We start from the raw sequence: 12,713 nt of genomic DNA, 5'->3' as shown, positions 1-12,713 counted from the left end.
TTATCATGCCGTACATCGAGTTTGGACTCGTTTGTCGTCTTGACGAGTACTTTGGTAACCAGGGGCATAAAGTACAGTCAGCAAAAAAAACTTATATTATAAGAATTTTAAGAAATACTTTTACTGAACTATTTACGGAACCCTTCATGTACGAGTCCGACTCGCACTTGACCAATTTTTTAAAGGTGTGTGTAAATATCAAGAAAGTTGGGATGTGTCAAAAGTGTTCAAATATATCTCGTCCGTTGATGCTAATACTTCCTTACAGATTTTAACATTATTACTATGACTATAATTTATTTATTTTCTTTCTGTCCCACAAGTTCTGCTGTAAACATCCTACATAGTGATCATAGAAGGATGAAGTCCGTCTTGTGGGACAAACATTCCTGAATAAAATTAGCTTTGAACTCTTAGACTGAGCTTAATGAAGGATTGACAGTAACAGCGATAAATACTATGGTATGGGTATGCCGAGTCACTACGAACTCTCACAGGAAACTCGAATTTTTTTTCGGTTCATGTGATTGCTTTAAATACAAATGGCTAGCGCTTAAGGACCTACTAAATAGTGATCATAGAAGGCTGATGTCTTCATGTAATAATGATCGAACATCACTTAAGGTAAGTTCGTTTGATCATTTCGGTATAAATTAGCCTAATCAAGCTGTAAAAAATGGCGATATCAGGTTTCGAATCGTTGGCAACACTGGCGCTTCATTGAAGTAAATAATAAATATGGCCGCCTGCCAGTAATAACGATGTAAACTGTTGTTGACTGTTTTTAAAAATATTTTAGTTAAGAAATGATAAGTGAATTTGAAAACTTGTCCCTCGGAGGCACTAATGCAACAAGTAATCATGGAGATCCTTTTCCTCACACCGGTAAGTTGAGTGGATTTTCTAGTGTATACGTAGATCTTAGAACTAGTTTAGTTGTTTTCCAATTAAAATGTGACCTCAATGCGTTGGATTGAGCTGATGCTGAAAGTGATGTTTTCAGAGCTGACAGCGGAGCAGCAGAAGACGTTGATTGACATTCGCCGTCGGAAAACCGAGTTGCTACTAGAAATACAGGTAGGTGCATTGTTTTTACGGTGTTATGTGATATTATTCGTCTGCCTAAGTGCCAAACTGCGTCAGCAGAATGTTATTTTCAGATCTGAGCGGTAAATAGTAATTATTGGGTACTGACACTGTTATATTTGGCGTTCTTGAGAGAGTCAATTGTTCTTTGCCAAGTTATAGTATACTGATTATGCTCATGTTACTTTTGCTTTGAGGACTCTGGACACCAGTGTTATTTTCACGGAGGTGCTAAACCTCATGTTGTTTTCTGACAGTTTAATAAATATCTCTCTGCCTCTGTCTTGCAGCTCTGCTATAAATTGGATAGCTGAAATTCTGCTCATTTGATAAGCTAACCATTGAATATCAAGATGTAAGCTGCATTCATTTCGAAGTAAACAAGTTATACTGACTACTTAAAATTAATAATCAATACAGTGAACTAGTATTTCTACAATACCCAGAGAAATTAAATTTGACATCAATCTATTCTGTGATTTGACACAGAGATGAAGGGTTTATTAAAAAAAACCCTTGGGGGTTAAAGGTAAACCTTTAAAACATCTGCACAAGTCATATAGAATCCCACTATAATGTCAGATTTTTGCCAAATTTAAATTTTTTATTACCTACGTCTTGTTTAGGCTTGGCTGTTTATGACATTTCAATACTTTTTTTACAGCATGTTTCTGTTGGGATCTAACTGTAGATACAAAAAATCGGTCAAGTGCGAGTGCGAGCGACTCGCGCATTAAGGGTTCCGCACCTCCCTACAATGTTTTAAAAACAAAAAGTTCAGTAATTTTTTTTTGTAATAAAATCTAATACAAGCTTTTTGTTGGGGGTACTTTTTGCCCCTGGTTACCAAAGTAGGTAGTCGTCAAGACGAATCAAATGAGACCAAAATCGATGTGGTTGTATCGTTTTATTACAGAGTTCCTATGGTCAACATCTAACTTCATCATCAGATCAGCTTTATGTCATAATAATATTGCATTTTCATCAGATTTATACATGCAGGGGTCGGACAAAAAGTGCGGATGACGTAAAAATGACGTAATCTTGCACACAAGATGATGTTTTTATTTAAACTTCCATGTGACATGTAGTAACAAAGTAGCATTAATGAAGTAACAAAATAATCTTAAATAAATCAATGGAATTCAGTGAATAAGTGATAATTGTTAATGAAAATCAAAAATACTATTTGAAATCATCCTAAAGTGGTTTGACATCATCGGCACTTTTTGTCGACCCCTATAACATGCATGCAAAATTTCAGCTCAATGGGTTGAAGATATCCACTTCAAATTCAAGTTGAAATATTATAAAAAAGTTGAAAGGTATATCATTTACACAGCCGTATTAATCCAAACTGTTCCATTTACTCAACAAACTACCCTATTGTGACGTCATGGCGACAAAAATCCGGGGTCTAATTATGATATATGGTTGTAGCGAACCGGTAACTACGACATACGAGAGATTAAGTAATATTTTGAAATTTGTATTACATGTCTGTTTATTTTCTTTATGTTCTTCTTGTATCTTGCAAGTTGAACTTTGCCTGCTCTGTTGTAGTGGTTGGATTGACTTGAAATTTAGTACACAATACTTATACATAAAGTATAGCTAGCTGTTCCCTGAAACTTCGCCTGCATCCTGCAGGAACTTTGCATTTTAATGGGATAAAAAAAGCAGTCTATGTTACACTGAATCTATGACGACCGGATGGATAGCTGAATGGGAATGATTAGAGAATGTGACTACTAAGCTTGCTTGAGGTTCTTCAGTCGGGTTAGAGTTTTGTATGAAAAGTAGAAATCCCACCAAAAACATTACATGTAAAAAGTTGCAAGTTGCGCAACGCAGTTCTTATATTGCTAAATTTTATACCAAGTCTGTTATTTTTGTCAGTAACGGGGGATGTCCATAGAACTCGATTTTCACCAACTTGTTTCTTTTAGAACCGTGGAAAATACATTTTATAGTTCTCAAATAAAGAGTAAGCCAATTTTTTTTTAATACACATACTGACTTGGCCATTGCATAATGATATAAGAATAATCGTCAACGACAATTATTTAAAGTAATCCTAATTGAAAATAGCGTCAGCCCTAATGCCATGCAGTTTTAGTGATACACATTATGAGTGAGTAGGTATGAGTGCCTAGCGTTAAGTGCGCTCTTAGATGTATTCTAGTTGTCTTCGTAACTGTATGTAGAAATACAGTTACAAAGGCCAAAAACTAGCCAAAAATTACTTAATAATATCAAATTTTTAAACCAATTTTTGTATTGATCATGATATATATCCTCGAACCCTGCTTATTTTAATTAAAATATTGTCCTTGACTGTGTTGAAATCGAGTGTACTTAAAATTTTACTTACTACGAGTTTAGTTTTGCTAATCGTAAAACTATATGAGTCTTTAAAATTAAAAGTTGCTATTTAATTAGCGCCAGCACTTTACAGATGTGGTGTTGATTTTTATTACGTCGTATTTAATTAAAAATACGCAGTGATTTCAAATAAATCAAGCCTATGCAACTTTACTCTTGAATAATTAACTATTTATTTATCATATGGCTTACAAATTACATTTAAATCATAGCCAGATAATTTACGCTTCCTTTCTGATGGGTTCACTAATATGTTGCATAAAATCGAATCTCATAATTTCGTTTCTCATACAACCTTGAGCAGAATCATCATATCACCGAATTACTTTTTGCATATATTTTTTCTCATACTATCATTTCTCATAATTTTGTAAAGCATAATATTAATATCACATAATATCGATGAGAATAATAATATTTAGGTATATGTTCGAATATTTGCTACGCTAAAAGAAATATCTCATAATATTACTTTGCATAAGGATAATAAAAAGCAGAATAAAATTTTACTAAACATTCCTTGCAATTAAATTAATTAGAATGAACTAAGCAAAGAAACAAAATACATTTATTCACAACACAAGACACAACAATTATTATAAATGTGTCATTACGGTTGTAAATCTGACAATGGCTCAGTATAATGCTGAAGCGTTAAAACCACCCCAACGTTAACGTTGTTTTAATTGTAGTTCTATATTAACCTTACCTTTATTGGCAGCAGTAAGCTGTGGCTGTTGTGGTCGCAGTTCTAACCTAACCCAATTTACTATGTAGCTGCCGTTCTGTTCTGGCGCTTTGCCTGCTGCTGTGCTGTTACAGCACGCTTACTTTGTTACTTTAACCTTAAACCATTTTTATGGTAGCTGTTAGTTCCTTTAACTATGTCATTACGCCATAATAATAATAATAATAATAATCGTTTATTGTTTTCTCCACCACCAAGTAGGTAATTACAAATAACTGTCCCAATAAAATCACAAAAGACAAAGACTCGCGTGGAGGAGACTGGTGCCCGAACTAGGAGGGCCCTGTGTGTCAGATCACCAGGTCTCCGACCTTCAGATGTCTGGTGTTATCATGTTGTAGTTGTTAGTCAGCCAGCCATGTTAGTCAGCGCTATTTAAAATTACAAACATACAAAAATCGGCGATACTAATGTTCTGCTATTTAATATTCTGCAGAAGTATATTCGGCGATAAGAGTGTTCTGCTATTTAATATTCTGAGAAATGACTATTATTCGAACTGATAATTATGCAAAGTAATCATTAATGTTTAATGTTTATTTGGAAAAAAAACGGTACAATTAGAAAAAAAACTTAAGAAAATAAGACTTAAACGAAACATAGACCAGGAAATATGCCACTATTAAATTATACAGTAGAGTAACACGTACAAACAATATAAATGACCAATTAGACAATAATTATTATGATTATGCAAAAGTATCATTCGGCTAAAAAAAAATGAGATATCTGTTATGCGAAGGGTATTTCGGAGAATCGATATTATGCAAGATAAAGGGAACCCATTCTGCAGCTTCGCTCGTGAGGGTTTTGAAGTCTTCTATCCTCCCTCCGTATCTTGTTAGGGGGCACTCCAGTACGAATAGTACGATGTAGCGCACTGGCTGTTTAGGATGTCTACGTATTTGCATGATCCAATTTCAACTTCAACCCCATTTTTTCCGAAGGTGGGCTCAGTGGCCATATCCTGTCCTCAAACGGTTGAGCAAGCACCAACCACGACGTGACTACTTAAAACCAGAAGTGCGGGCGTGTGGATTCAGCTCGAACACGTCTGTCGGTTCAGTAGCGGAGGCTGTCCTGCGACCCAGACCCAGGCGGCGTTTAAGTCCCATTACAGTTGGTGTTGGTGCGACAGTAGCGCTGGCGGGTTACGGAACTTCAGTCTCGTGAATAATCAATTTGATAGTTAGTTGACTTGGCTCATATTGATAAATAGATTAATCCTTAAATAATTAATTATATGTTAATAAAATAAAAAACTGAAACATTTGATGCACAGAAAAACCAGAAAAAGAGACCAGCGCTGGGAATCGAACCCAGGCCCTCGGCATTCCGTGCTGCGTGCTAAACCGCTACACCACCACTGGACAGGAGTACAGACACGAATTTCTCCTATGCACCACATATCTCAGCTTGTTTGTTTCTTATTTAGTCACTTAAGCAGCGACATTAGCGACATCTATGCTGTAGCCCACAATGGCACACATCGAGAAACTTTCAGCAGTCCATTGGAACTAACCGCTCACCAGGACAAGAGATGTCGTTATTAAGTAATCAAATTAAGATTGCAGAAGAATGCACAATTGTGCATCAATGTTTCAGTTTGTATTTTCGATATGGGTGTTACGGGATGACCGTAAAAGTAACAAAATTTGGAGTTTTATCTTGTATGCTAATGCTTAATGGTCTAGAAAAAATACATTGAAATGATTTCCACAAGTAATCAAATCAAGTAAGGAGAATTTCATTCTTCTTTAATTTCAATTCAATTAAGAATCTTAAACACATTTTGAACTTCGGGTTAATTTAACATTTACATTTCTGTCACTTTGATGTTTACCCTGGCCAGACAGTCAGTAAATTATAATGGATCTATAACTCTATAAGTAATGCATATTGATAACTGGAACCTTGTACCTATTTATTATTAATCCATTTTTATTTTCCTTATTTTGTTTAATCCTTATTTTGCCTACGGCCTGGGTTTTTTTCCGTTGCTCGCATTCGGCAATAAAGGTCGGGCTATCTATTAAATGTACCACCAACTGCGCCTGAATGCAATCAAACAAAATGATTCTAGGTAGTAACTCTAGTTCCCAACACGAGTTTTCTAACAACCTGACAAAGTTAGTCCAAACTACAGCGCGTTCCAACAAAAAGGAAACAGAAAATGTCACCTCAACGTGTCTCAACAAAGCCACTACCCCTGTAGAGTTTTCATTCAATACTCGCCCGCACGGACCAGTCCGACGTAAGCCGTCAATGCAAAGGCTTACTACAGAGGTTGTGGTAGTAAGTCAGTAACAGGCGGGCCGTGCCGTCGTGCGGACGTGCGGTGACGTCACTCAAAACCGCATTCAAAGTATCATCCGGCAAGCGGACCGCGGTGTTAGCGTTATCCCCAGTGAAGTGTTATTGTTTGAGGGATCTTCACAAGTGTCCCGAAGTGTAGTGATAGCGTATGTGTCTCATAATGTGGATTAAGTGGAATTGTTATGTATGACTTCGCCGTCCAGGTTTCCCAAAACATCTTCGTTCAATGACTGTATTGTCGTTTAGTAGTAAACATACCGATTATTTTTATGATATATATCACAGCTCTTCACAATAGTTGTATTGAATTGAATTATAAAGTCCTTGTTGGATCGTTCGTCACAATCCGGTTGAATATTTTTCCTTATAGGGCAAACAATATTTTCAAACCGATAAAATAAATTTCTAAACATGTTCACCTTCAGGCATTGCTAATACTAAGGTCCATATTATGATCTGACATCTCCGGTTTCATACATCCAATTCATTAACATTTTTAGGAACACGTCAAATATGTAATCAAGAAATTGAGGAGTGATCGTTGGACGATAAGATAAGATACCTATTCACGAGAATAATTCTTACGTACTCCTTGATATACCTAGTGCCATCCACGAAGACGCGTGATTTTGTCAATATTAGCCATTAATGACATTGAAATAAGAACCATGGCACGAGTCATCGTGAATGACTCTACCTATATATGCAAAAATAGGCACTTTATGATTATGAATTCAATCTGGTCCTTTATAACTTTAGAGAATAAGGACCATCGGGGAGTCTATCCCCCATTATTTTTTTCATCATCATCGGAATTTTGTCTCCGTCTGGATTCTTGACTTGCATTCGTGGATTACTTATCTGTAGACCCAGTTATCAGCTAACAGGCATTATTTCATCACGTCCTTTTGCATCCCCTACTACCTGTACACTGGTAAATATTATGAATCGATTAAAATACTCTTAGTTTCTGGTTATTTCATAACGCGTTCCAATTGTTGTTAGTCACAGGCATATGAACGATTCGATCATTACGAAGTTAATTTGCTCTAACACTAACAGTAATTAAAACTTCAAAGCACTTCTGAGGACTCATTAATGATGTCATTTTATAAGGCTACGTCCACATTATCCCGTTCCTTTAATATTAGTATTGTATGTATCGCTCATGTGGACACATAAACGTTGGAATATAACCGTCCATGGCTTTGACCCCGTGAATCTACGATGTAGAGTTCAAACTTGCAATTATTTACATTTAATCAACATGAATGACACAGTCGTTTAATAAGTTATTGTTGTCAAACATGAAACATGTAAGCACTTTACGAGCTTTGATAGAGTCAATATTGGAAGAGTTAATGAGTGCCTAAAACCTATTTGAAGAGTGTCTATTCAAAAGGGCTTATTTCCACTATATAAACTTTTTTTGGGAAATAGAGGAAAACTAAATCATCGGTTTCTATTTTAGATATTGTTATTTTATCTTCGATACTGTATAAAAGTAAGTTGACATAAATGTTATGGCACTACATACATTGCTTTATCTACCTAAATATTTACGTAAATTACCGTACATTTTCAGATTTAAGTTGAGTTAAGTTGGAATTAGCCGTTTTGTTGTGGCAAAACTATTTCGTTAGGTTTCAATTAAGCCAATTTCGAATAACTTACTATTTCTTTCTATTACCCCTCATCTAATTATAAAAATATTATTTTACTTTGATGGCTAATGGTTTCGATATAGCGATCATTGTTAAATCTAAAAGCGATTTCGGTGCCATATTCATAATAAAAAATAAATAAACTATCGGCAAATTCTTCCAATGAACAACACGTTTCTAATGATTTTTTTTTCCTTAAGTACTTACCTGTTTATTTTTAAGTAGTCAGCTTCAAATTTCGAAGTGTACAAAAAGTTATAAATTTACAATTCAACGTAGATATTAAGTGTCGGTACATAAAATGAAGAATTAGGCCCTTTTGATCCGAACCTTGATATTTGAACCTTTTTAGGGTTCCGGAGCCAAAATAGTTTCGCCATGTCTGTCTGTCTGTCTGTCTGTCCGTCCGCGGCTTTGCTCAGGGACTATCAATGCTAGAAAGCTGTAATTTTGCACGGATATATAAGTTAACTATGCCGACAAAATCGTACAATTAAAAATTAAAAAAAAATTTTTTTAGTGTTCCTCCCATAGACGTAAAGTGGGGGTAATTTTTTTTTCTCATCCACACCCTATATTGTGGGGGTGTCGTTGGATAGGTCTTTTAAAACCATCAGGGGTTTGCTAAGACGATTTTTCGATTCAACGATTTGTTTGCTAAATATTCAACTTTAAAGTGCAAATTTTCATTAAAATCGAGCGTCCCCCCCCCTCTAAAATCTAAACCGGTGAGTGGAAAAACTTGAAAAAAAATCAGGATGGTAGTAGGTATATCAAACTTTCTAGGAAAACTATAACGGTTAAGCTCGCTTGAAAATTATTAGTAGTTCTAAGAGTAAATAGCAGCCTAAGGTATAAAATATTAAACTAGGGAAGATTCCGTATAAAATACTTAATTTTTTCGTAATGGCTACGGAACCCTATTTCGGGCGTGTCCGACACGCTCTTGGCCGGTTTTTAAAAGATAACTAACTAGGGGCCTTTTTTAACTTTAACCTCAAAGAATATTTGTAATTTTCTGTTTTAAGCAGAACTACATTTTTAGTAAAAAAATAAAGAGAAAAATGGAAATAAGCCCTTTTGAAAATACATTTCCATTTGAGATATAAAGACCTAGAAGAGCTATTACAGTATAATGAAATGACAATTTGGAATCCAATTGTCAATACAAATACTGCAATCGGCTTCAACCGGGTAGCTAGCTACTGAGCTCGACAAGTGAGTCATTGCAAAGTTGTTTTGTAGCATTCCCGTGAAGCGGACAAAGTTCGCGATTCATCGGTTTTATCATGCTTCCTTTGCCACTTCCGCAGTATGGCTGCCTGCCAGCTTTGATAACAACTGTCCTGTCCATCCCCAATTAGTACAACCAAACATATATGCCCTATAGTCGGATTTTTTAAATCATTTTCCATTATCAGCTGTGTGTGCGTCGTCAAATGAAGCAACGTTTCCAGATCTGAATCATTCTTTTGTTTTGATGTTACTGATCAACGTTTGGTCTAAGGTGTGACAGAGGCCTTGCAGAAAGATAAGCATAATACGTATGTAGCGTACGGTTGACACAGTGCCAAACACCGAAGGCGCCCGCAACTATCTTCAGTCGAGTGAGCTCCTTACTAGGAAGTGTATGGCACGCGATGTGTTTACATGTTCGGCTGCTGTGCGACGCGCTATGGTGGCCGCTGCTGATGCGGTGCGCGCGCGCCGCCCGAACGTACGACGACGACTATGAACAGGTGTGTCAGCAGCAGCTTTCTGTTCACTTTCGCATAAATGTCGTGGCCCGTCACTCAATGTTCAGTCTAGCGCTCTCAAAGTATCGCAATTGGCTCACTTTCATGCTTATTGTGCAGTATCTGGAAGCGTGGTTTCTCGAGGGTTCATTTTCACCTGTAGCTCCTCTTAAAACAGCAGTCCTTTTCAACAGTCTTATGGGCTGTTTTCACTTTTTGTTTATGTTTTGCAAAGGTACGGCTACTGTATTTTTGAAATATAAAAACTTGTTGGAAATTGGTTACGGTATCAATATTGCGAATTTAACTATGTGCACGGAGTCGAGGAATTACATAGCTAGAACAAAAACTAGCCCGCGTCGTCAGTGTTTACAAAATTTTCTGCCTGAAATGCAGTTTCCGACGAGTTCAAATAACCGGGCGACGCGGTCATCAACATTTCCACTTTATTTTGCTTTGTTGCGATCGCATTTTGAATGTATGTTGTGGGCTTTTAGGTGTTTATTAGTTGAACTAATTGTGAGTGTGAGTGTAATGCGCGGAGTTCGGTGCCAGTGAAGTGATGTTCATCAAGGCCGGACCGGCGCCGGCCGAGGAGGAGCGCCGCGGATCCGTCTCCAACTGGTTTTCCTCGTTACGGCGCGGCGGGCGGCGCAGGCGAGATGAGCCCGCACCCTCCAACTACGGTTCATTGGGCAGGCGCAAGGATGGCACCCAACCACGCGGCAAGACCAGATCCGCCTGGGACCTTACCACTGTTTCCAAACTGGTCTGTAATAGCTTTACACTGCTTAACACAATTTTGAGCTTAAATAACGCAAAATGTCATGTTAGATAGAAGGACTATACGTAGCGCCGCCGCCGACCTGGCACTCATCCAACCACGCTGCATGAGGCTCTCGGACTGCGTCTTGTGTCAACCAATCATTTCTTTTCAATTTTTAACGTTTTCCAGCAGCAGTATGTTACTAACACAAAACAAAACTTGAAACTTCTTAACTTTACTTGCAGAAAATATGATTGACGTAATGGCATTCAATTTTTTTTTGTACAAACACTATTCTAAGTGGTTTTTCATTTTATCATTGCGTGGAACAGATAAGGCTGATACGGAGAACTGTTGTTCGACGTTGTAAGTTGTATCAACTGTAAAAACATTTAGCGCTCTATTTACACTATCGGTGAGTCACGTTCGTAGTTGAAATAGATACTCGTTACTGTCATTTGTGTGCGGAAGAATTACAGCTGGAACATATTTGTAAAAGAACCACCTAATGATGAAAAATTATTAGTTTCGGGTCTTTGTTTCGTTGTTATTTCATAATCTTATCTACGTAAATCGTCTTTTGATATCGTCCAAATCGTTTGTTTAATAGTTCAATTATGAATGAAATTTATACAATCTTGATATGTACTTATATTATTAAATAATCGCCATGTTTTATTCGAAAGCTAAAGTTATCGGTCATGATCATGATCATGACTATTATTAATAGGTACCTACTTTTGAATAGCGGGAGACTTTTGCCGGAGTTAAATTGGAGGAAACGTTGTAATTGGTTTCATGTAGGTATTAAACGTACAATATGTTTTCAAAGTGGGTGCCGCATCCGCTCTTTAACTCTGTAAGCTGCCTTATTGGCTACCATTATCTACATACAACATGCTTTATACGTGCTTAAACTGTCGAGGGGAACAGTGTGGACAAAGTAATATAATAGCTCCCACTTGTTGCCCTTTACCACCACGAATTACTGATATCTGTTTGTCAGGAGATTTAATTACACCAGGGGACATCATTTGAGCCTTACTGAGAAAATATTGACTTTTCATTCCACGCATGTTTTGGACATCATTATGATTAAATAATTGAAAAATATTGACTTTGCTACCCGAGAAATATTATACGAAAGCTAAAAAACATAATCGACTTTTTGACACCACACCTCTATGTATAGGAGATATCATTGCGAGTGATAATACATATATTATAATATTCATACATATGATCATCCTAAAATGAAGGATCATCTATTTTCAAGGCTGAGTGCTAAAAAATATTGGAAAATTGTGATAAACCCTATTATACAATTACTAATAAATTACAAATAGCGAAGTAAAAAAGTAGTAGTGCATTTTTAGGGTTCCATACCAGAAGGGTCCAAACGGAACTCTATTGCTGTCTGTCACTTATGTGTCCGTCTGTCGTCTGTCACACAGATTTAACAGCTAAACCGTTGGAGATTATGAGCAATGCTCAGTATTAAGTATTTAGCTTAGCCTTAGTGTCTGTCTTCTACATAATAGATGGGAATGCGATCACTGCAAGTCTCATGCAACCGGATTACGTTCAGTCTGTTATCAAACAAAGAGGGGCCCGTAAAACATTGTCTACTGACATCATAAAGCAAACAGAGGACTATGTATTCCTAACAATGTTTGTACGACCCAATATTGTGCACATGCAGGGCCGGCGAACAATGGTCCACATATGGCATCATGGCTTAAGTCATGTCTACTATACGCACTATTGGACGATAGTCTAGGTAACTTTAACAGTCTCGCCAATGTAGCCAATTAAAAAATCAAACAGCAGTCGAATTACAATACAATACAATAACTCTTTATTGCACACCAACACAACAAGCAGTACAGAAAACACAAGTATATACATAGAGATTTTAAGGTAAGCAATAGGGTATTAATTACAGACAAGCAATGCTTTTTCGATGTTATTATTATAATTATAATTTGACACTGTTTTGTTACATCATTTTG

At 36.7% G+C, this 12,713-nt stretch overlaps 1 protein-coding gene across 6 annotated transcripts in view; it reads left to right on the top strand.

Moving 5' to 3' along the window:
- The first annotated feature begins 736 nt into the window (after positions 1–736).
- The window catches only part of step (cytohesin steppke), a 56,712-nt gene continuing 44,735 nt past the window's right edge, over positions 737–12,713 (top strand). The window contains exons 1-5 of one of the 6 annotated variants that reach the window (XM_074089351.1): positions 737–885; positions 1,004–1,081; positions 4,561–4,583; positions 9,783–9,938; positions 10,510–10,704. In XM_074089351.1, the coding sequence (XP_073945452.1) occupies positions 807–885; positions 1,004–1,081; positions 4,561–4,583; positions 9,783–9,938; positions 10,510–10,704 (531 nt within the window). In that variant the 5' untranslated portion in view covers positions 737–806. Of the gene's footprint in view, positions 886–1,003; positions 1,082–4,560; positions 4,584–6,506; positions 6,768–9,782; positions 9,939–10,432; positions 10,705–12,713 lie in introns of those variants that run through there. The other 5 variants (XM_074089350.1, XM_074089345.1, XM_074089349.1 and 2 more) reach the window with 5 other exon arrangements.

This window comes from Choristoneura fumiferana, chromosome 6, assembly GCF_025370935.1.
Source record: "Choristoneura fumiferana chromosome 6, NRCan_CFum_1, whole genome shotgun sequence".
Classification (NCBI taxonomy): domain Eukaryota; kingdom Metazoa; phylum Arthropoda; class Insecta; order Lepidoptera; family Tortricidae; genus Choristoneura; species Choristoneura fumiferana.
Note: the sequence above shows the minus strand (reverse complement) of the source record. Positions and strands in the feature narration are given on the sequence as shown.